We start from the raw sequence: 25,521 nt of genomic DNA on the forward strand, positions 1-25,521 counted from the left end.
CTGCATACAAGTTGAAAAGGTATGGAGACAGGACACATCCCTGGCGTACACCCTTCCCAATTTTGAACCATGCAGTGTTTCCTTGCTCTGTTCGGACTGTCTCTTGGTCCAAGTATAGGTTTCTCATTAGCATGATCAAGTGTTCTGGGATTCCCATTCCTCCCAGAGTCAGCCACAGTTTGTTATGATCCACACAGTCAAAGGCCTTTGCATAGTCAATGAAACACAGATAGACATTCTTCTGGTAATCCCTACTTTCGGCTTAGATCCATCTAACATTAGCTACAATATCCCTAGTACCATGACCCCTTCTAAACCCAGCCTAGACTTCTGGTAATTCTCTGTTGATGTGTTGTTCCAGTCGTTTTTTTGGATAATGTTCAGTAGAATTTTGCGGTTTATTAGGGAAGCTAAAATTTAACAATTCAGGTTGACAACAGGAAACACTTTCTCTGTCAGGACAGCTTCTGAAGTGTGCTCACAGGCTCTTCAACCTCCAGCCTCATGGATTTAGTTCCCTCACTAAGGCTTCTCTTCTGTTCAGCAAGTTTAGGGGAGTCATTGGCCCTGGCTTCACAGGGGTAGCAGTCCCTGGTAAGCTGTCTCACATCACGTGGCTGGTTCTCAGCTGTGACTGCTAGTGCTCTCCCATTGTCTGAGGCTGACACAAGCCCCAGTCTGAGATGGTACAGTCTTTGGTCACAATGGATGAGCACTGGATTCTTTGCTACTTCTTTCTTGCTGGTAGTGAGATTCCCTTTAATCAGTCTTAATACACAATACACCTGCTGTTGTTATTAAGTGCAATAGAGTAATCTACAACTTATACTGGCCCTATGGACAACAGATCTGAATCTTGTTCCACCTCACATCGTCCTCTTGAGCTCCAACATGCTCCAGCCATTGTTAGTTCCTGTGTCCGTTCATCTCCTCAGAGTCCTCCTCTCTTGCAGACCCTCTCTCTACCCTTCTCTGCATGAGTTCCCCCCAGTGCTGGGCACCTTATATACAGATTATGTGAAGTTTCACTATCCTTATTTCTAACGAGCACTCTGGTTGACTTCCTTCAGGACAGATTTTGTTTGTTCTTTTGGCAATTTATGGTGTATTTAATATTCTTCACGATCACCAGAATCCAAATGTACATGTTTTTCTTCCTTATTCATTGTTCAATGTCCAGATGCATACAAGCACCTGAAAAAGTATATAAAAGACATTTATTAAAAAGTACCATTTTGCAGGGAGCTCTGGTGGCCTAGTGGCAAGAAGCTGCACTGCAATCCCAGAGGCACACAGTTCAAATCCACCAGATGTTCTGCGGGAAAAGGAGAGACAATATCTTCCTGTACCAGTCAGATCTAATTTGACGGTACACGCACACAAAAAGAATAAAATAAAGAAAAATTTAAAAAAAGTACCATTTTGATCAGTGTGATAGTAACTTTTCTGGTGGAAGGTGCTGGATTATCTAGATTTTTCCAAAGAATGAGGATGGTACTCCTACTCAGAAAGTTGATGAGAAAAAAATAAATTGCTCTTTTTATGCATGGTTAACATGTTATGTAGTATTAGTGATGAAATGATGTTAAAAAGCACAACTAGAAAGTCTTAAGTGCAATTTATCATAATTTGAACATAGTGCAAGCCAGGGACTAGTAAATAATGACTGTTTTCTCTTTGAACTTAGGATATTCATGGATAGGCTAATTTATCAGGGAGTTGAATTTGAGAAGGTGTTTTAATAAAGGTGTTTAATAAAAAGCTACCACTTTTTATATTTCAGAAAATTCAAGGCGTGTTAAAGGAAGAACTGTGTCATTGCTAACATTAAAAGAAACTTCAGTATTATTAAAATGCTAACAATGATGACTTGATGATCAGAGCGGCAGATAAAAAAGACGATTTTCCCCCTAATGTACAATCTCAGCAGGAAGAGCTTGCGGTTAGCTTTTGCTGACACATCTAATCAGGGTGTGAAAGGTTTCTGGAGACTTAATCCTTGGATTTGTAGTTTAATTTGAAAAAATACTTTCTTGGACATTTAATTAGATTCTACAGTTTTTTGTATATCAAGACAGAATTGACTTTAATGGGTCATTTAAAGTTCAAACAATGCAGAAAGTAAATAGCTGGAGAAAATATTCTAAGTCTCGACATAGAATAATAAATGAGTATATAACAGTTGCTACACTAATTACTTACAATCTAAAGGACTGATGGTTGTTCCTCTTTATATGGCCAGTCCTAATTTGCCTGCTACTAGGGTCTCTTATGAGTCACGCGCGATTCAAAGGCAATCAACAACAACAACTTTTTGAACCCTGCTCATATTCAACCCTTCTTCCTAAACCTATGCCTATCCACTCACTTAGCATAGTAGCCAGAGAATTTAGGGTCCCACAGAAGTAGGACAATGGAGAGTTTCAGAGGTCCTGTAGGCAGGACAGGACAACGCCCAATTCCAGCATCAAGCAGGCTTGGGCAGTCGTCCTCCAAAACCCTAAAAGATTTCAGGGCTTTAATCTCTCCAGAGAGGAATGTTAGGGTAAGAACCAAGAATATGTGTAAGTTTATGCTTGAAGAATTGAGTTTTCTCCACCAGGAAGCCAATATTGATATGCACAGAAGTAGTGCTTTTGGCACGTAAGTGATGCCAGAAGCAGAGGATGCTCTGGGCACATGAATGTTATGAGAACAAGGCCCAGAATGAGAAACACCCACTGAACTGTGAATGCTGCATGGCATCTTTCATTGGCCCAGACTTGAGCCCCAAGGGCCAAACAGGGGAGGAAGCCATAAATGTTACCTCACCTCACTGCTGCCTCTCCGTATTTCCTTTCCAGGAGGGAAGTCTATTCATTTGGGATATAACTTTCTACTACATCTATATTTTTATTTTAAAAAAGAAAATGTTAAAGAAATTAAGACTACATTCATTCCTTGCTTTAGTCAGTGACTCAAACTAGAGCATTGGACTTTAGCAACATAGATAATCTAACTAAAACACAAAGATTTAAAAGAAGAAAAAATTTTTGGTTCAGTCTATTCCTCCCCTCAACAACTAGGCTTTTACCTATGTGAACAGACAGTATATTCTATAACTAGGATTAATGGAAGTCTTATTTTTTCCAAACTTCATACCTCCTTAAAATGATCTTTAGCAGTTTTGAATGAAAATGTCTTTGGGTAATGTATTTGGCCTACTGATAACATTAAGGTAACGTGCATCAACAAAAGAGTAGCTCAAACAAATAAATTATTGAAAGGCGTTCTTATGGATAAAATGAATAAAATGCATGCCAGTATAACAGTGGATTTTAAAAGAGAATCATAAAATAATCATGATAAAAGAAGTTTAATGGCATTTTCCGAGAGACTAATCCATAATAGATGTTATGCTTCATTTCTTTTTTCACTCAGACTCTCACTTACTTAACATACACTGAAGAAACAGAAGGAAAATATACAAACTGCTGATTTTTCAAAAGCAAAAGACAAAACCCTCTTTTCAACATTTCATATTGTTTATTAATGCAGTATACAATAGATCAAATAGCTTCCATATCTAAGCACACCATGTTCAGACCTTCCAGATCTTTCTGCAGTTTTAGGTTATGCCTACAGAGGTACCTTAAAGTGAATGAATAACATACTCTCTAATTACTGAAAATATAGTACAGAGTGAAATGATTTAAATATAATTTAGGCACATATCGATTATGAAAATAGATTATCTCTCAATACAATACTTCTCTGTCTCAGTAAAAATAATAAAGCAAAGAAAATAATTCATTTCTAAAGTTGCTTTCCTTTACCTGTAAAGGTCCAATCTCCTCCCACTATGCATATGTACTCTTTACTGTTAAGGAAAGCTTTGCATATGTATGTATAGAAGAATAAACTACATAAATATTGAAGACATGTCATTCTCTCAAAGGAGACAGAAGTGGTCTTTAATGATTCACTGCCTCACACTCATGAGTCTGAGGGACTGCGAACCCGTTTGGATACAGCTTAGCTCCCTGCTCATGGGGTTGACGTAAGGACACTGGGTTACTGGTGAGGAAGGACAGGCCCCCTCTCTGCTGCTGCAGGATGGTGACTCAAGAAAACTGGGCCCACATTTTGTTTGTAATCCCAACAACACCACAAAATTAACAGTAAATAGAAGTAAAAGAACCACAGGTGCTGACTGAATGGTATTCCACCTTGGACCAGTCAACTACCTTTATGAACTCATGTTCATTTGGTGGCAGTATTCAACATGTCAGCTTAAATCTCGCATTCACCAAAGCTGAGTTTCACTTGAAATTACAATATGCTGACTTCTAAAAGGTCACTTTGCCACCACATTTATTTATATTTTATAGTTTTGATTACAATGGATTTTAATTTAATAGCCATTTCTAATCTGGTCCTGTTGAAACTATCTGTCATTTCAACTATTTTTTGATGCACCCTGGTTTTCTGGTATTGAAATATCTTCATATGGTCACTTTAATTGTAGATGAGAACACTATTAAATGTACAGAAATAAAATTGCCTGGCCTGGTGTTGAGCAGAACTTGCTTAGAATAAATTTTAGTTTTTCAAGGAAATTATGATTTAAAATTTATAACTGTATGTAAATTCTTCCTTAATCTGGAGAGTTCAACAGTATACTTCCAGCATGAAAATTTTGTACAATGCTGTCTTTCCTTCCATTATGTCTCAATCAGTAGGAATGAGGGATTTCTTCAATTCAACTACTGTTTTGATCTAAAAAGTAAACATCATAAAATGAACCTGAACAGCCGTAGGGAGTGGTCTCACCATATTCATATGGTTCAACAGGTATTTAAAGTAGGGGAGGCATCACTAAAGCTATTCATAAACCTGAACAACCTTATCAAAATTCTCATAAAGTTTAACATTTTAAATATTCTTATGGTATCTAGAGATTCAATAAATATAATTGCATATGTTGTGCTTTTCATAAATTAAAATCCTCAAAGCATTTCAAACCAAGATGGTATTTCCCTATCATGCCTATTCAGAAAAAAAATACAATAGATACTATTCCTGGTCAGTAAGTCAGGCAAATCCCCCTACTCCATTCAAAAGGCAGCAATATACTCAAGATTCTCTACACTACCATACAAGGGTGTCTCTTTTAGAATCAGAATGTGGAAAAAAAGTCATTGCCCCCCTATGCACCACTGAGAATGAGTATAAGCTTTTAAATGTTTTTAAGTTCTCTACAGGTTTTTCTTCTAGACAACTGAGTGAGTGGTGAAAGAAAAGTGACAAGGGAAACATTTCTCATCTTGGACATCTTCCTCCAGCCCCTAAAGTTCTCATCTGACACTCTGTGACATATGCAGTGGTGTCAGCATCTCTTCAAATATAGCTCCCTTCACATTAGAACCTCTCAGGTTGGCTTCTTGAAGATCACACCCAGACAGATCACAGTTCTGCAAGGCAAAACAATATCCATATAAGTAATTCAGAGATTCAGGGCTTTACCTCTGTCCTCTCAAGATGATTTCTGATGTCTATTAGGAAAAAGATTCTATATAATAAAACTCAGTTAACTTTCTGAAAAGTTCTGACCATACATTCATATACCATATAGAATCACATTTCCTTCTGTCTACATGTGTTATCTTAGGCAGCTTTAATGGACTAGTGCTAAGAAGCTACACTGCCATCTTAAAGGCATGTGGTTCAAATCCACTAGCTGCTTTGTGGGAGAAGGATAGGCAGTCTCCTTCTGGGCAACTGATAGCCTCTGAAAATACACCAGAGGATTACTTATGAGTTGGTTTTAACTCAATAACACACAACAACAACAACAACAAGAAGTTTATGGTCAGGCAATTACCACAAATATATAAAAGCAAAGTTTTAAAAGAGAAATGTTCTTTTTGTTCATATCTTTTAGAACTAGTATTGAAAATCAAGATCAGACCTTGTTATAATACTTTCTGAACAATTTTTCCATAGTTTCTTTCCAACAATAAGTCAAGAAAAGGTAGAGACTAAAAACTATCAAAGAGAAAGAGATTTTACTTAGTGATACTTTTTCCCATTCCTCAACTGTAACACTTCTATCATAGTGATTTTTTTAAATCCAGTTTACACGTACAACTCAGTAAATTTTGATAAATGTATACAGTAATGTACCCACTACCACTAAATTCTCTTGAGATCACAAAATCAAAGGAAAGAGAGAGTTCTGGAGGTGCTGGGGACAATGGTTAGTGAGAAAGGCACACGGCCACAGGAAGAATGTCAGCAGCTGCCCCTCTAAGAGTCAACTTACTTTGCTGTTTTGTAATCAGCTAGATAAGAGCAAGGCTGTGCTGTTTAAGAACTGAACAGACAGTACCTAAAACCAAAGGAGGGTGGAATATACATCATCTGAGATGACAGTGGTAATGAAAAAAAATGATGACTATAGCAAGGTTATATACTTTCAGTCTTAGTTTTTCTTTTTTGCGTCTAAATTTGAAGGGAAATGCTGCTTAAGAGTTATCAAGAGACTAACGGAAAACTTTTCAAATAAACAGCAAACTAGAATTTTATTCTCTATATCAAATTTATGTCAGATTTTCTTCTATAGAGCTTTGCTATTAAAAATGATAGTCATAATCAGATGAGGATGTTGAAATTTACAGGAACTAAAATATCTTAGAAACTTAGAACTACAGTTTCTAAGTAGCACATATACTATATAAAATAATAAAAAGGCACATTTCCAGTGCTCAGTAGCATTAGGTGGCTAGTAGTGCCTACAGGATTGAACACTACAGATTTAGAATATGCCTTTATCTGCAAAAACCAGTACAGGATCCTGCTGCTGGAAAGCTAGCAAATACTTTCAAGCCTACAAGATAGATGTGCAAATCAGGAAGCCATACGGAATACAATTTTCATGAAAAAGATGACTTGACCAAAAAAAAAAAAAAATCCTGTATTAAGATTCCAAAAGACAAGATACGATATCAATGTAGAATGGGCTTTTCAAGAACCTGATTTCAAAATGGGTATCATTTAAATGTCTTCAGTAGTTTAAAGAAATAATCTAGCAACACTGACAATTTTGCTTTTTGTTTGTTCAGAGTGGGGCTAGATAGATTATTTCTTTAAACTACTGAAGACATTTTAAGGTTACCAAAGTTTGAAATCAGGTTTGGAAAAAGCTTGGCTACATTTTAAAAACAATGAAAAATTAGATTAAATATAAGTATCCATCAATTTTTTTTTCAACTTGAGAAAGTCCCAAGACAAAGGAAAAAAAATAAAATTAATGTAACACTGTGAGATGACTCTTCAAATCTAGCATCAACTAATTATGTAACCGAATTCTGTCCTCCAATTCAAATTTGTGTAAATAAACAACTGAAACAAAATCCTTTTTTCTAACTGGCAGAATGGCAATTTGCCATCTGGCAGTTTTTAACACCAAACAACTTTAAGATATCAATACAATTTACTTGAGATGCTCAATTATTCTAGATTAACACCAAGCTTTAAAAAGTTGACTACTCACCTCTAAATCTGTTCCTGCCAGAGTTGCTCCTCTCAGGTTACAGTTCTTTAGCTTCGCATTTTTTAATGTAGCCACTCGCAGGTTAATTCCTGTCATCTGACTTCCTTCCATGTCCACACCTTTCAAATTAGCACCTGAAGTGAACATATTTGGGGATACTTAAAAACTTTTATAGCTAGTCATGTTCAAGAAACGGCAAGGTGACTAAGAGGAGATGAATAATGATAGCCTCCTTCAACTTTCAGAAATAAATTTCTGCTTTATGTAACAGTTTTAAGCTTTTTTATATGAAGAGTTCTCTGTCCAAGATCTGTTTGTTCGTAGTATAAATCAACATTTCAGGATAGCTTATTTAGTTAGAAGAAATAACTGGGTTTATAGTTATCAATGCTTTTATGTCTCAATATGTTTATGACAAGGAAGGTATGTCTCAAAAAATATACAAGTAAACAAAGTGACCAGTTCACAGACACAACAAAGCAATAATGAATTCATAAACAAAACATTAAATCTAAAAATGACAAAAGCTACCTAGCTTTGTGTAAGCTGAAATCAATACTTTTGGTTAGTATAAAAATATTGTGCTCTACTTGAAAGCTTAAGATGGTAATGTTTCACTGCCCATCTGAAGTCTTATTAAAGATAATAGTTGGATTTCCTCTCAGTCCTCAAGTTGATAAGCATATAACTAAGGCCAAACAGAGTCCTACTGAACCCTTACAAGTTCTTCAAATTTGAAGACAAAAGAAACCCACCCCCTACAGTTATCTCGTTTCATCCTTAAGCCATTATTTTGCTGGGCTTTTTGCTGTATGGTGTGCTTCCACCATAGTAAAAGTAATTGTAGATAGGATCTCACCTTCTAAATTGGCTTTAAGACCAGAGGGATCCTCAAAATTACACAGTTTCAGGGATGCCCCTTCAGCGTTAGAACAGAGCATCTTGACCCCCTGGAGGTTTGCACACTGGCAAAGAAAAAAAGAAAAGTCCATGCTTTAAGGTCTAGAATTCTGTTTGGAAAAGAAAAACTTGGCTCAAACGGTGAAAAAACAAAACAAAACAACAAAACAACCCAAAACAACCACCAAACCTTTTCTCTTCCATACACTCACAATCAGACCTTTCTAACTGAACCCAAAAGAACTGAGAACTGTATAAAGGAACAGTTCTTTCAGACTGTTGTAAAAGAAACAAGTGCCAAATCAACAACAGCATGCCCATTTCACAAGAAATAGAACTGGTTAAAGAGTCTGGGAGGAGAACTATGACACCCCTATTTCTACTTTTACAAACAGACCTGGGCAAAATAAAAAAGACAACAAAGAACATGGATAAAAGAGGCATGAAAAGGTGTTTGGACTTTTTCCTTCCTCATTCTAAATGAAGGAATCAACCAATAGTACCAATGATGTTCCCAGTACACTGTTGTCAGCTTAAAGGTCAAAACAGTAACGCCAGCAATTAAACACACTGCTCCTTCAGCCTCCACCAGAAGCCCAGCAGCAGGAGCTGAGAGGGCAGCAGAGAGGAGTAAGTGACGGGACGGGACGATGTGAGTACGCTCCGCCAGTCCTGCTGCTCCCCTGACGGAGGAGCAGGCACAGCCTGACCCAACAGCCCCACCAGCTCATAAAAAATGGGCTGCAGTTAAGGAAAAAAAAAAAGAAGAAGACATTTATTAAAGGACTATCCAAAGCAAGTTACTGTATTAGACACTATTCATTTAAATGGCATACAGGCATAGGCTTTGATATTAAGGAGTGTAAAGTTGTTAGTGGACGTCACTATTGTTGCTGCGTATGTCCTCTACTACCAAATAACACAGGTAAATAACAAATACATATGTATACATACATACGTATATATAGAAATATGTACATGTACAAACATAAGACACATAGAGAGAGGGCGAGGGGCAGTGAGAGGCTAACACCTAAAGACTGATAGAAACCATTTCGTGTCAAAGTATTTTGTGCGAAAAAACTCTAGGTGCTGTTGTTATTGCTGTTGCATGCCGATGAGTTGGAACCAACTCACTGTTGATCCCCCAGCAGATTTCAGGGCAGTAAATTGCCTGGGAAGAGACTGGCCATCCCTCTCCCTCAAACAACTCTAGAGTAATGATATTTTTCCATTCCAGAAAGAAGGAGGCTAAAAAGCTTTGAAAGGTCTTTTCGTAGCCTTACTTCACTGAAAACAGACTTCCTGATAAAAAGTATACCCTATTAAGGAGAAGATGATCTAATTTTAGGATTAATTTCCTATTAGTTACTAGCTCTCTCAGCCACATGCTTAATAAAGGCTATCAGAATAGCAAACCAAATCTATTTCATTTTCAGAGCCTTCCGTTTTATCATCAACTTAGTAAACTAACTTTTAAAAGAAAAGTTCCATTAACAGTCAATTCTGCTCTTCAAGATTAAATAGACTAAAAATAACTAGTTTTCTCTTTCAGTAAAAAAGAATTCTTACATCAAGCACTGATCCGGAGAGATCAGCTCGTTCAAGATTTGCAAAGCAGAGATTAGCGTGGGCAAGATTGCAGCGGCTTAAATTGGCCATTTTGAAGTTAATGTATCGAAGGTCCAAACGAGAAAGATCAGCACCACTGAAGTTTAAGCCCTAAAATAAAAAAATAGAAACATCACAATATTTAAACCCTCTGTGTGCAGTAAGTTTAATTACTAAAACCAAAGATCAAATTTTTAGACTCAATTGGCAGTTCAGTCATTTGGAGTTTATTATAAAACATAATCAAATGGAACTCAGATACATAAAATAAGTATCCTTAATGGGTTTCTGTTAAAAGAAACTCCATCAAATACATGTTGTAATGCAACTTGACTATACTTCATTTATATGCAGAAGTTTCTGAAGAGGGGTCTCTCTCTCTCTTTTTTTAAATTTCATTTTATTATTTTTTGTGTGTGCACTGTCAAATCGGATCTGACTGGTACAGGAGGAGGTTGCCCCTCCTTTTCCTGCAGAGGATCTGGTGGATTCCAACCGTGCACCTCTGGGATTGCAGTGTAGCTTCTTGCCACTAGGCCACCAGAGCTCCCTAAGAGAAGTCTCTTTAAGGTTACTTTAGTAAAACTTGAATATATTTATCTTATCAATGAAATAATTCAAGACAGCTCTGTTTAAAAAAACATTTTATTTAAAAAATAATTAATGATAAAATACATACATGTATCTGTCACAGACTATACAATTGTATTTTTATTTAACTGCTGCAATTTCTATGTGTTACCAAAAAATAATTATATGAGGCATAAAGGGCACTGAGATTAAATCAATGGAGTCACCTATACATAAATGAGTTCTACCTTAAGTGAGAAAGGAAAGTATAAAAAACAAAATTTAAAAACTACCAAAGAAACCTCTGAAAAAGTAGAAAACATTACTCACAGATTTTCCGATATAAATAACCCATGTAAAAAGTCTCCTTTAATTACCTGGCAACGTAATTCTGACTTGGTTGGAGTAGCTAGCAGAAACCGTACAAATTCTTTTCGAGATATTGGTGAATGATCCTCTGGTGGCTGAGAGTTCTTGCGGAAAATATTAAGAAATTAGTGGGGCACCTTGGGAGACAGCTACAATTAGTGCAGTATTTTGCTAAAGTAAAAAGGGCTTTTACCTTTATTGCCACTTCTAGGTGTTCAATTAGTGAGTCGATACCAAAAAATCTGGCTTCTTCTAACACACCTATCAGAACAAAAAGGATTTGACATTTATAGAAAACTACTCATGTTAATGTTTATAAAATTACTTATGTTAAATTCTCATAAAAGAACAGAAATGAAACAAGTAGGCCATTATCCAACACAGAAGAAAAGCACCTTATGTTTACAACACCTCAGACGTTGTTAGTTGCCCATATAGTTAACTGTGGACCATAGAGTCTCTATGAACAACAGACCAACATCTGGTCTTATCCCACACTGTTCATGCTCTCTGCCCTGCGCAAGCCCATCTTGTTGAGCAGTCACCGGGTCAATCCATCTCATCACATGAACATTAAAAATATGTTTCTACATAGAGAGTCTTTTCTACATAGTTTACATACCGCAAAAGGAAGAGTAATGAATTAGAGTGAAAGCCTTCCCTATTTCAAAGTTATTTCTAGTAATTAAATAGGGCACAGACAAGAAATCTTATACCATTTATGCATCTCCAGTAAAAACGGTTATTTAATTTTCACATTTGACTTTTTAACAGAATAGATCTGAAGTAAGTTGGCCACAAGTATCTCCTATCTTTTGAATCAGAAAATTACAGAAATGAATAAGGTAAGACAGCTTTATGATAACTATTCAAAGTATAATTCAGAATCCTCTCATAGGAGAACTAATTTTTAAAATACATTTTTAAACAATAAAAGGAATTTCATCTATCATTTACTTTAACTTGGTTAATATCATAATATTAAAAAGTGATCTATATTCTCCAGGTGATGTGGTTTACTTATTTCCTCCTAACTATTAATAAATATTTCATCTGAGTATATGAGAATAAGTACATTTGGGATCCATTATCTTTCAAGTACAGATCTTAGTAATTCAGTTGGCTGAGTTTACTTGGTAAAAATTTACTCAGGATTCTGGAACTACAAAGAAAATAAGAGGCACAGTGCATTTCTTCAAATGGTCTAGGTTAAAAATGTTAACAAGTATATAATATTGACACAGAAACTTAGCTATAGAAAATCACAAATCATTATTTAAGAAGAACTTTCTCTTTTCTGGGACAACCTAAACTCTACCTCCAATATTTTAATTGTGAAATAAAGGCAATTATTGAAGAAGATCAAAGAACTAAAGAACAACAATGTCAGTCTGAAGATTGAAGTGTGTCTGATTCAGGCCATGATATTTTAAATTGCTTCCTATGCATCTGAAAATTGGACAATAAATAAGGATAATAAAAGAATTGATACCTTTGAGTTGTGATGAGGAATAGTACTGAATATCCCATGGACTGTCAAAAGAACTGAGTAGCCTACCTGGGAGGAAGTGAACCAGGGTGTTCCTTAGAGGCTTCTTACATACTTTGGACATGTTGTCAGGAGGGGCAGGCCAATAGAAAAAGACAGAAAGCTTGGAAAGGTGGAAAGTAAGTCAGAGAAAGATTTAAAAAATGGATTGACACAGTGATTGCAACAAAGGGCTGGAACATTCTAGAGATTGTGAAGATGGCACAGGACAGGGCAAGGTTTTGATGTGTAATAGAGAGGGTCATATAACCACCCACTAATACCACTTAGGCAGGTACTCTAGCACAAGCTTCAAGTATGTATCCAAATGGCTTCATCTCTACATTTTTATAAAGACGCAGTTACTCTGTGAAATCTTTGAGACACTTTTTTACACTGTGAATCTCTTTGAGACCCACCTACAAAGGGTTCTAATTGGCCTCACTCGCAAGTTACTGAAATGTTCTGGCTAAATTAGAATCCAGGGTATGAACCTTAAAACCTTCTAAAGTAGTCTTAGAAATAAAAAAGACATTAATGGAAAACAACTGTGGAATGGGAAATATGTATTATATTTTCTATTGGCAACAGTAAAATTTGGATAGGAATGTCATCTCTGGCACTTACTATTTCTTTGGTCTTAAAGAAGTTGCTTAATCTCCTTCTCAACTTAGTTTTTACATCTGCAATACTGAATACACCATCAACTGCCAAAAGAATGAAATCTGTCTTGGAAGTAGGCAGCCAGAGTGCTGCTCCTTAGAACAAGGACGAGGAGACCTCTTCTCACATATTTTGGACATGTTACCAGGAGGGATCAATTCCTAGAAGACATCAGGCTTGGAAAAATAGAGTTGGCGAAAAGGAAGATGACTTTGAATGAAATGGACCGACATGACAATTACAACAATGGGTTTAAGCAGAGAGGAAATTGTAAAACTGGTGCAGAATTGGGTAGGATTTGACTTGTTATCCATGAGGTCACCGTGAGGGAGGTTTGGTGGAGCAGTTGATAGGAGATGCACTGCTAAGCAAAGGAGGCACCTCTCTGGTGGTTCAAATTCACCAGTGAGTGATTCCATGGGAGAAAGATGGGCAAACCCCTGGTGTGTGATTTATAGTCTTGGAAACCCTACAGATGGCTAGGTTTGAGTCAGCTCAGACTCCATGGCAATGACTTTTTATGTCTAAGGCTCACTATGAGCCAGTCAACACAAAAGCACCTAACAGCAAAAATACTTTGCTCATAAAGCTATCAGAAGTAGTAAAAGAGCTAACACAAACATATTATTTAGAGTAAGGGGCTCTCCGGGACTAGTGATAAGAAGCTGCACTGCCGCAAAGGCAGGAGGTTTGAATCCACCAACTGATCCTCAGGAGAAAGATGGACAATCTCCTCTCCTGTGATTTACAGTCTCTGAAAACCCACTGAAGAGTCAGCTATCAGTCCATTCTGACTCAACAGAAAAAACAACATCTACAACAAGGCTTGGGACCTCAATAGGTAAATGATACGGTTTTTGACACTAAAGAGAATTCTTTTTTTTTTTTACTGTGTCTTTTATGGCATAATCATTTTATCTTCTTTTTTTTTTTAATTGGGAAAAACATATTGGGGGTATAAGGAGGTGAGAATTCTTTTTTTACTGTTATCAAGCTAGAGTTCAGAAAGTCATGTCAGTGTCAATGAAATAGAGGTCAATGAAATGAGAGAAAAGTACTTAACAGAAGAATGGAATTGAAGTGGAATTTAGCTGGAAGGTAGGGGAGCAGTGATTAAAGTCAGAAAAGGGACTTCTGAAGAAAAAAGAAGACATGCTTTAATAGAAAGAGGAAGGATCATCAAGCAGAGAACAAAAGGTAATAAATTTAAAAATATTCACTGGTGAAAGAGTAAGAGACATGATCATTTAAGTATATCAGACTTGATAATTTTATAGCACATAATACCTTGGGTTTTGAATGTAAGGTATACTAATTAAAACAATGCTTTATAAAATGAATCCAGCAGAGAGCTATGTTTACTGAACAACTGAAGAGACTAGAGAAATGCTGGAGAAGCATAAAAATGAAAAATAAATGCAGGGCTCCCTGATAGCATAGAGTGCACAAATTTGCAAGGGTATGGATATATATTTATAATGTAATTTTCTGGGCAGAAAAGGTATGCAGGGTTTATTAATGAAACAGTTTGAAGTGTTTGTAAAATTAAACTGGGAGGAGAGATGGAAATTAAGGAAACCCTCCTCCACCACAGTCCAGATTAATTTAAGTGGTTACAAGACATCTAGATCTGAGGTTTATAAGGTCCACAGGTATAATTAATGGTATAAAAACAAAATTTCCAAGATTTATTAAGAGGGGGGAAAATGTCCTGAAATGAAGGTGGCCATTATAGTGGAAAAACTGCACGGTATCAGCACTGAAAAGATGAGGATTTGTGCCTGAGTGGATTAATAGCTAGTTTAACAATAATCATCTCTTGTTATTAGCAGCCTGAAGAGCAGGCAGGCTAAAGGGGGTTTAACACACATTCCCACCACTCATCTGTCAATTTGTCCTACTGTGGTGTGATACTGGAAGACAGGGAATTGGTTATTTAAATCATGGAAGGGGGTTTTGAAGACAAGAAATGCCTAAATAGGAAAAGTGAAGATCATTAAGCAGAGAAAAACATTCACTGTTGAGAGCACAAATTAGAGAGAAAAATAAATCAGATGCTAGCAAGGTCATCCAGGGTGGGCACAAAGGGGAGCTTCAGACAAAAATAAACTAGGAAGGACAGGGCAGTTTCCTTATGAAAAACTGAAGACTTAGGAATAGCAATGAAATACTGTCTGATGAGCCTCTCAGGTTGGAAGGCACTTAAAACACAAGTGGGGGTGGAGTTGCCTCCGTAAGACAGACTCTACCTTACTGGCATGCTGGTTGGTTTTGTCTTTTTTTTTCCAGGGGAAGAGTGTGTACATAGTCCCCCACTACCACAAATTATGCAGCCAAGTTCCCCACATTTGGGGAAACTGCAGGGGTCTGCATATCCGGAGGCAATGGATAAACCTCGCCCTGGGAAAACTACCTTCATGATCATGGTATCTCCTCTGCCAGGTAAGTGTCAGAGTAAAGTTTTGAAACTTTCCTTTGTTACCAGTCACAGTTCAAAATAAGAATAAACAGGTGCAAACATTCACTCATAACTGGAACACCAAATGTTTTAAGCAGGAATTTAACATAACTGGAAGTTGAAAAAGGAAATAAAATGAATAATAACTAATAACGTAGGCATTAGTGAGCTGGTATTGGCTGGTGAAGAGCCACTGTGAAATGGACAATCCTATGGCCTACTATGCTGGACTAGCCGTGCAACTCTCCAGTGACCAGAGCTCCCTACAAAGATGTTTACCTCTATTTCATTTATTAAGCAAAGTTGGCTATGTGGATAACAGACTATAAGGACAAAACTAAATCATGGATAAACTGTGAAGAGTGGGAATTTCAGAACATTTAATTGTACTCATGCAGAATTTATACATGGACCAAGAGGGGTCATTCAAAGAAAACAAGGAGAAACTACATGGTTAAAAATCAGGAAAGGGGTGCATCAGGCTTGTATTGCCTCATCAAACTTATGCATGCTACATAAATAATCCACAAAGCTGTGGTATGAAAAGAAGGCTGCATCAGGATTGGAGGAAAAGTAATCTATAATCCAAGATATGCAGATGACACAACACTGTTGCAAAAAGTGAAGAGGACTTCAGCTTTAAAGACTATCAGTTTTAATATGGGTAACATGTCAATATAAAATAAAATTCTCACAACTAGACCAGTAAGCAAAATTATGGTTAACAGAGAAAAGACAGAAGTTGTCAAGGATTTCATTTTATTAGAGTTTACAGTCAATGTCCATGTAAAAAGTAGTTAAGAAATCAAGCAACCTATTACTGTTAGCATATATGCTGCAAAGGATATCTTTATAGTATTAAAAAATAAAAATATCACTTTCATAGTAAGGTACACCTGTCACAAGTCATGTCATTTCAGTAGCTTCATTTGCATGCAAAAACTGAATAATGAAAAAGGAAGAAGAATTGGTGTCATACTGGCAGAGATTAGATTATAATGTCGGCCAAGAATGTTAACTATACAATGGAGTGCCAGAAGCAGGAATCAATCTGTCTTGGAATAAAGAATGTCCCACAGAACACATTATCAGAAAAGATTAGCCCCTGGACAAAGGAATCATATTTCAAAGAGGGTCAGGAAGAAAAAAAGACCTTCATTAAGAGGGATTGACAGTGGCTGCAACAATGGCCTCAAACTTAACAACTGTCATGATGTTATGGGACTGGGTAGTGTTTCATTCTGTTGTACACAGAATCACCATGAGTCAGAGCTGGCTGCTGCCAACTGACAAGGCTACCGCCATCACCACATAGCTAGTGGAGAGTTTGGGTTTTTTGTTTGTTTTTGTAAAAAGGCACAAGAATTTAGTTACAAATAGTGATAGAATATTTGCAACAGATAAATTTTAAGGGGATTATAAAGTTTGATACAGTAATAAAAGTTCCTGAGTGTTTTGTATTTTATTAAGGAGAGTGTAAATTAGTAGCATTTGGTTTAATTATTCTGATGTTTCTCATATAGCATTTTTAAGATCAGAAAATATCACTTAAAATTTTAGATTTATAAATATTCTTTAAAAGTAAAGGTTCTGGCACCTAAGTCCACATGCCATATGACAAAAACCTGCTGAAGGTGAACAGACGTGTGTTGGGACACTCTTGAAACAGTAACAAGAGACTGTTGTTACTTGGAGGCCTGTAACTTTTTGAACATGCAACTACTTCTTTAAAAGGACCTTCCTGGGGGGAGGGGGCTAAAGAAAAAAGTGCAACAATGAATGAATGAAAATCCAAAATCTCTGCAAATGTTCATTAAAATTAATAAAATAAAATTTAAAAAAAGGACCTTCGTCTAGATCATCTCAATAAACCTTCATAAAAATCTTGTGAGGTAGGTGGGGATGTTATTATTTTAATACTCATCTTTCAAAGTTGAAAAGATAAAATGTTTTTCAACAAGTTAAACATTTAGTAGGTTGTAGTGTGAAGACTCTAATCTAGTCACAGGGTTTAAAAGAATAGTTTACTTTTTTGAACATAATACTTTTCAACATAAAGAAAAGGTCCATAATTTGAAGACAAGGCATAGTAAAATTCCATTTAAAATAAACAAGCAAGGAAAAATCCTTTAAAGTTCCATGTAGTAGAATTTAAATTTATTTCAAATCTAAGTTGAAATATATGAAAAATACATGGTTATACATATATCTTATATTATAAAGATATTTATCAGAGCCTGTATCTATTTCTTTAACCATACATATTCCTATTGGTAAAAACACTTTATTTAAGCAATGAAAAAGATCCACTTTTAGAAAAGTTACTACGTAGCTCTTTGGAGGCAAAGATTCTGAAACTTCATCTGACATACTGTGGACATATTGAAAGGAGAGACCAGTCCTTGGAGAGGGATGTCATGTTTAGGAGGGTAGAGGTATAGCACAGGAGAGGAAGACTCTCGATGAGATGGACTGATTCAGTCACTGGGGTAAGGGGGGCAGGTGTGTCAGAAACATTAAGATTAGCACAGGGTAGAGCAGGTTTTAGGGCTGTCGTACATAGAGTCACTATGAGTCACAGACACTTGACAGCACATAACAACAACTACTACTACTTAGGGATAAAAAACCAGAATTGTTTTTATTTTTAAATTTAACTGCATGGTTCAAAATTGGGAAGGGCGTACGCCAGGGATGCATCCTACCTCCATACCTTTTCAACCTATATGCAGAACAGATTATCCGGGAGCCTGGGCTCTATGAGGAGAAATGTGGGGTCAAGATTGGACGATTTATCAACAATCTGCATTATGCAGATGACACAACCCTGCTTGCTGAAACGGAAGAGGACCTGAAGCGCCTGCTGCAGAGCGTCAAGGACTGCAGCCTACAATATGGATTGAGGCTCAATGTCAAGAAGACAAAGATTCTCACCACTGGACCATTTGGCAGCATCAGCATGGATGGTGAAGTGATTGAGATTGTACATAGCTTTAGTCTGCTTGGCTCCATAGTCAACAGTCTTGGCACCAGCAGCCAGGAAATTAAAAGGCGCATTGCCATGGGAAAGTCTGTTGTTAGGGACCTCTCCAAAGTACTGAAGAGCAATGGTGTCTCTCTGGAGAGTAAGGTGCGTCTGATACAGGCTATGGTCTTCGCAATCACTTGTTATGCATCAGAGAGTTGAATAATGACCAGGGAGGATAGAAGGAGAATTGATGCCTTTGAGCTGTGGTGCTGGAGAAGAGTATTGAGAATACCATGGACTGCTAGGAAAACAAACAGATTTGTCCTGGAAAGGGTTAAACCGGGTGGCTCCTTGGAGGCAAAGATTCTGAGGCTCCGTCTAACATACTTTGGACATGTTGTGAGGAGAGACCGGTCCCTGAAGAGGGACATCATGCTTGGGAGGGTGGACGGACAGCGCAGGAGAGGAAGGCCCTCTATGAGGTGGATTGATTCAGTGACTGGGATAATTGGGATGGGAGTGTCAGAGACAGAGCGATTGGCACAGGACAGAGCGGAGTTTAGAGCTGTTGTACATAGGGTTGCTATGAGTCGCAAGCGACTCGACGGCACATAACAACAAACAACAACAAGTATCTTTGGTCATGAAATTTGTAAAACTGTGAGAAATTATATACAAACTTACCCAATAAATTAATGCCGTCATTTACAATGAGCTGTCCATGTCGCAAATAGTTCAAAATGGGTTCAAAGTATTCAGGACTTCGGTCAATTAAGAAAGCTCCTCTATGATCTTGTTTATTTCCCCAGACACCTGTGTTACCATGAAAATGTAAAAGGTGTCCCATAAACAGAAAATGAATTTAGCCATTTAGGGAATAAAAATGCTGTTTTTATCATTAAAACGTACAGAAGGACAAGAGTTTTTAAAAGTCAATACATGTACAAATAGATCACACAAAGTACAAATAGATCACACAAAATACAAAAACACTGCTCTACTTACCTCTGTCCTTAAACATGTGGGCCAGCATACTGTCAGGTTCTTTATTCACTAAAGTGCTCCTAAGAATTCAGGGAAAAAAACGGATTTCTCCATTTGTCTTTATAAAGAAATACACTTAAGTCAAGAGTATACTGGATCCCAGCTGCTCTCTCAAAAAGACGCATGCTACGACCTGGTAGGAATAATGCTGGGAAACAGAAACGTGCAGTAAGTTGCCATTTATCAAAATCCCTTTCTTCTCTGGCACTTCCTTTGATTTAAATCCTGTTTTAGTTTCCTTAAATTGAAATGTTAATATACTTTCTGGCAAGTTATTACATAAAAATATTCTTGATTTTCCAAATTATTACTTTTTCTGATCTTTTCAATGTAAGCAGTTACAGTCTTTAAATATTCCCTGCTAATTTTAGCTTGGTAAAACGTTTAAAAAAACAACAACATTGAATGCACGCCTTTCATGCTTTTTCTGGAATGACCTGTGAATCATTGTCTACTTTTTTTCTTTTAAAAAGTTGTTCTAATACATGGTATATTCAAGCAGCATTTGAGCATGTTTTACGGAAAATGGCAAAGTGAAGGAGAGAACCAACAGCACCTAGTGTTTCCCTCTTTGGTACACACACACCTACCGTGTAGTGGTAAAGTACCGCCCTCCAACATTTAATGTTAGCCAGTCTGTGTGGGATCCTGTCAGTCCTTCAGGTGGTCTAGAATCTGTCTGAGGATCTAGAGATGACATGCAGAAAATAATATTATTAGGGATTCTGGGAAGAGGACAATGGCATAATTTTTCAAACTAAATATATATACATTAATCCATCCCAGAAGTACTAGGATTGTTGTTATGTGTAGCCAGCAACCCTATGTACAGCAGCTCAGAAGCCTGCCCTGTCTGGAGCCAGTTTCACATATACCCTCAGTGCCCCAGTTACTGAATCAATCCATCTCCGTCAAAGGTCTTCCTCTCCTGTGCTGTCCCTCCATCCTTCTGAGCATAATATCCTTCTCCAAGGATTGATCTCTCCTGGCCATGTGCCCAAAGTATGTCAGATAGTGTTCCAAAATCCTAGCCTACAAGGAGAAACTTGGTTTCACCCTCTCCATGACAGACCTATTTATTTTTATGGCAGTCCATGGTGTATGTTGAAGAGACTTCTCCAGCACCACAACTCAAAGGCATCAATTACTTTTCTATCATCTTTAGTCACTGTCCAGCTATCTGATGCACATAGCAAGTAATTACAAAGACCATGGACTGGAGGAGGTGCACCTTAGTCTCTAGATTGACATCATATCGTTGTTGTTATGTGCCGTCGAGTGGCTTACGACTCATAGCGACCCCATGTACAACAGCCCTAAACTCTGCTCTGTCTTGTGCCAATTGCACTGTCTCTGACACACCCATCCCAATTACCCTAGTCACTGAATCAATCCACCTCATAGAGGGCCTTCCTCTCCTGCGCTGTCCCTCCACACTTCCAAGCATGATGTCTTTCTCCAAGGACCAGTCTCTCCTTACAACATGTCCAAAGTAAGTCAGATGAAGCCTCAGAATCCTTGCCTCCAAGGAGCAGCCTGGTTTAACCCCTTCCAGGAGGAATCTGTTTGTTTTCCTAGCAGTCCATGGTACTCTCAATACTCATCTCCAGCACCGTAGCTCAAAGGTAGTAAAGCAAAACCTAAACTCATACTCATCCTACTATTTATTGCTCTCAAGTGAAAACGGATACATAGTTTACCCTCCAGCAGGATTTCTGAAGCTGTAAATTACATGGAAGGACATATCCATCCTTCTCTTGTGGAGATGATTGTGAGTTCCAATCTCTAGAGAAGCTCTGGGTTTGGGTGAACAGCACAACTTGTTACAGGTTACACTACCAGAGCTCCCTCCAAACCCAGAGACAGCATTTAAAACAAAGTCAGGAGACAAAGCATTCCCCAAACCACCAACCGCTTGTAGAACAGCATTTGTGAAGGGAAAAATCAGAGAAGCAAAGGTCATGTGATGAACCTAAGACGTCCAAGGCAATCCAAAGATACTCACTTCAAAGCTCAGCAAGTGGAATTGAAAAAAGCAGACTAAAAATGGGAGAATATGCCCTCTCCAAAGTGGCAGAGTTTGCCATAAGACTTGCAGAGGTTGCAAGTCCAAACTAACCAGCTAAATTCCCTTTTAGGAAAAAGTCCTAAATGGACAGTAAGATACTTGGAACAGGACCCAAGCTGAAGAGACCAGAGAAAATAGAGACTTAAAAAAAAAAAAAAGGAAGGCAAGAACAGTTGGCATACATGTTTGTTGTTGTTATGTGCTATCAAGTCAGAATAATTCTCAGCAGACCCTCCAGAGGGTTTTCAGAGGCAGTAAATTCCATGGGAGGAGATTATCCATCCTTCTCTGGAGAAGCAGCACCAAAGGAACCACATCCCTTTGGGATCTCTAGGCCACCAGAGCTACCCTCTAAGCCGAATTCCCCAGAAAATGAGCCTCAATTTTTTTCAATACTTCACAAAAACAATAGAAATGAGAACACTGAAGTGATGAAATGATAAAATGTTTTGTGTTATGTGTTAAGGAAAAGAGAAGTAGTTTGAGTCAGCCTGTTGCTCTGAGAAGGAAGATGGATGACAGCCAGACAGTCTCTTTACTGATTTATGGCCTCAGAAACCTGATGGGGGTCATGAGAAGTAGTAATTCATGTGACAAGATAGGTTTCTAAGTGAGCATCTCCTTAAGAAAAGATAGTTTCAATTAAAATGGATCAACAGGAAAGGACTGAGATCAAATTGCATATAAAATGATTCAAAAGGAGAGAGTAAGGAGCAGAAATGCATTCCCAGAGATCATGAAAATATGCCAGAGATGCTGACAAAATTGGTAACAACTGTAATCTCCTATTCCAAACAATGTAAAAATAAGTCAGTGATACATGATATGAAAGGAGAAAAAACCACCCAAAATTATAAAATTTATTTAATGAAGTGAGATAACTTAGGAGAGAAAACAGGCCAAAGAAAAAACTATTTCAGAAATGAAGTCAACTAAACTAAAAGAAACCAATGTGTGAATACATAAAAGATAATGCTTTAAAAGAAATAAAAGATGAAAAAGTTTTAAAAATAAAATCCAACTGAAGGAAAAGATGACAAAGATTTAATAGGAGGTTTCAAACATATAAAACAAGTTTAGAAGATCTACCATCACATAATAGGAGTCCTGAAAAAAAAGAAAAAAATGTTATAGAAAGGGCATAAAAGAAACATAAAATGTAAAATAAGAAATCTTTTCTAAAGTTCAGGACTTGACCTACAGGGACTCACTCTGTAACTAAGAAAATCAGAATTAGCCTGAGACAACCCTGATTACCAACAAAAGTCCATTAAAATTACAGAATGTTAAAGAAAAAAAGTTTTGATGATCTATACAAAGTATGTGATTTATGAAAGTAAAAAATTAAGGACACTATCATTTTTTTAAAATATGAACAATTGATGCCAGAATAAAAGATAAATACACTGAATAAATTTAAGGAAAGAAAATATGAACCCAAGATTTTTTAACAGGTTCATAAAGGTGTAATTTGAAATACAATAAAGCATAAATGTTTCAAGTTTACAGCTAGGCATACAATGTTATAATCCAGTCAAACGGACTTTTAAATATAAAAGCCACAAACCGTTAGTAACTTCACATCTTCGTTTTTTAGTGCCACAGAGTTGAGGACAGATCTGAACCCTGACCCATTACCCTGAGCCATCCTCATAATCTCTGATATACCACTGTTATGGTAACTATGTCAATTTATCTCATCAAGGGTCTCCTCTTTCTCTGAGAGGTCAGAGGATATTATCCTCACAGGTTCTTTCTGTGGAATGAGATAACGTCTAGGGCGAAGCATTATACACACTTGAAGAAGAAAGATTAAGTAAAGACTACAAAAAGAGATTATAATACATAATGACTATATACTCCAAGAATGTGAAAGCAGTATAATTATTAAGTAAGCAGGGAAAAGAATGAACAAATGAAGAAGAAAAAAAGTTAAACTGTTTTCAGTAAAAGCACTGATGCTAGCAGTTTTGGAATTATTATTCTGACATTTTCTTTTGTGTGTTGTGTGGGATGAAGCAAATATATAGTTTTATCCTATGGCCTTAAGAACCCATACTAGTAATGTAACAGAAGGAGACATAGATGTCAAGACAGAAGTTAAATAAAAATCCTATGCCATTCAATATAAATCATAAGAATTGGAATAACTCACAAGTTATTTTCCAAATCCATATGTTATATACAATCTGTAAGCCTTGTGTCATTGTTATGGTTGTAAAGTATTATTGATTTCAGCTCATAATGACTATGCAAAGTAAGTGATACTTGAGACCATGTCTGGGTCACAAAAAATACAAGATTACTTTGTGGAAGTGCAGTGGTGAAACAGTAGCCCTTTAGTTGAAGAGTTAGGAATCAGAAGTCCAAGTAGTTCATTGTGAATTCATCACAGATGTTCTTATAATAGGTAAATTCTTAGCCTGGTTCACAAAAACGTATTTGGATCAACTGCTGCCCTGGCAAAGCAATGGTTCAAATGCTCAACTGGCAACCAAAAGGTAGGCAGTGACTAAGAGGTTGTCATTTGAACCCAATCACTGCAAGAGAAAGCAGCGGTGTCCTGCTTCTGTAAAGATTACAGTCACGCAAGTGCTACTCTGTCTTCTGGGGTTGTTAAGAGTTAGAAGTATACTGATGGCAATGGTGTTTTTGAGAGCAGGAGTGTTAAAATTTTCACTAAGGAACAAAATTATGTGTTATGGGAGAGAAGAAGAAAGAGCCGACTTCTCCTAGCCAGAGATAAAAGCCATAGCAAATCACTGAAATAAATAAAGTCGGCTTTTGGCAGTGTTTGCACCTTTCTCTCTACTGCCTAATAAATGGAAGCGTCTCCTACATCTTTTATCCTTCTAAAATAGACATACTCTCAGTGGGATAGTAAGTTCAAAAAGGCCTAAAATCCAAAGCATTTCACATTTTAAAATAATCTACATCCTTTTCTCTTAATTAAAATTTAACTTCTATCCTTTCCAACCTAATTGACAAGGTGTTAAAAAATAATGGCATTTCAAAGAGATGTTTGTTAATATATTAAAATTAGCTTAACACTGTGAAGTTAAAAAGAAATTAGAACATTATATGCATTTTTTTTTAACTTCTCAAACTTAGTACTTTAAGCCAGAGGTTCCTTTGGTAAAACTCTGAGTGGTTAAGATGTGGGCAGGCTTTGGTCTTTTTGTTTGCACCTTTGTGACAAGTAAGTGCTGTATGCCTATTACTCACTCTATTAGGACAATTAATAAAAGAAGATGAGAAAAATGCTTTTTTTGCTCAGAGTTTTAAGGTTAAGACAGTCACAGATACTTGCACTTATGTCTATATAGTGTGTGTAATAATCCGGAAACTACGTCAAGTAATCAAATACATCTGACATTCAAAACTCATCCTTAAACAAGTATGCAGAATGTGATTGTATCACGGGCTTTTTCTTTTGAGATACAAGTGGTATAAACTTTCTACTGGAACACTTGGCAGCATCATGATAGATGATGAAGAGACTGAGATTGTTAGCAGTTTCAGTTTGCTTGGCTCTATAGTCAACACTCTTGGTACCAGCAGCCAGGAAATTAAAAGATGAATTGCATTGGGAAAGTCTGCTGTCAGAGACCTCTCCAAAATACTGAAGAACAACGATATCAGTCTGGAGACTAAAGTGTGCCTGATACAGGCCATGGTCTTTGCAGTTACGTGCTATGCATCGGAAAGCTGGACAATGACTAGGGCTGACAGAAGGAGAATTGGTGCCTTTGAGCTGTGGTGCTGGAGAAGAGTATTGAACATACTATGGATTGCTAAGAGAACAAAC

At 37.0% G+C, this 25,521-nt stretch overlaps 1 protein-coding gene across 1 annotated transcript in view; it reads right to left on the reverse strand.

Annotated features, from left to right (window-relative positions):
* Positions 1-5,230: 5,230 nt before the first annotated feature.
* Positions 5,231-25,521, reverse strand: part of KCTD9 (potassium channel tetramerization domain containing 9) — a 36,661-nt gene continuing 16,370 nt past the window's right edge. The window contains exons 4-12 of the mRNA XM_006884847.1: positions 20,236-20,332; positions 19,607-19,665; positions 19,286-19,414; positions 11,178-11,245; positions 10,993-11,088; positions 10,007-10,156; positions 8,394-8,499; positions 7,535-7,668; positions 5,231-5,453 (exon numbers count right to left, since the gene is read on the reverse strand). Of these exons, the coding sequence (XP_006884909.1) occupies positions 5,337-5,453; positions 7,535-7,668; positions 8,394-8,499; positions 10,007-10,156; positions 10,993-11,088; positions 11,178-11,245; positions 19,286-19,414; positions 19,607-19,665; positions 20,236-20,332 (956 nt within the window). The 3' untranslated portion in view covers positions 5,231-5,336. The remainder of the gene's footprint in view (positions 5,454-7,534; positions 7,669-8,393; positions 8,500-10,006; positions 10,157-10,992; positions 11,089-11,177; positions 11,246-19,285; positions 19,415-19,606; positions 19,666-20,235; positions 20,333-25,521) is intronic.

The sequence above is a fragment of the Elephantulus edwardii genome, unplaced genomic scaffold (genome assembly GCF_000299155.1).
Source record: "Elephantulus edwardii isolate Elephantulus edwardi_28Jun2011 unplaced genomic scaffold, EleEdw1.0 scaffold00038, whole genome shotgun sequence".
In the NCBI taxonomy this organism is placed as follows: Eukaryota; Metazoa; Chordata; class Mammalia; order Macroscelidea; family Macroscelididae; genus Elephantulus; species Elephantulus edwardii.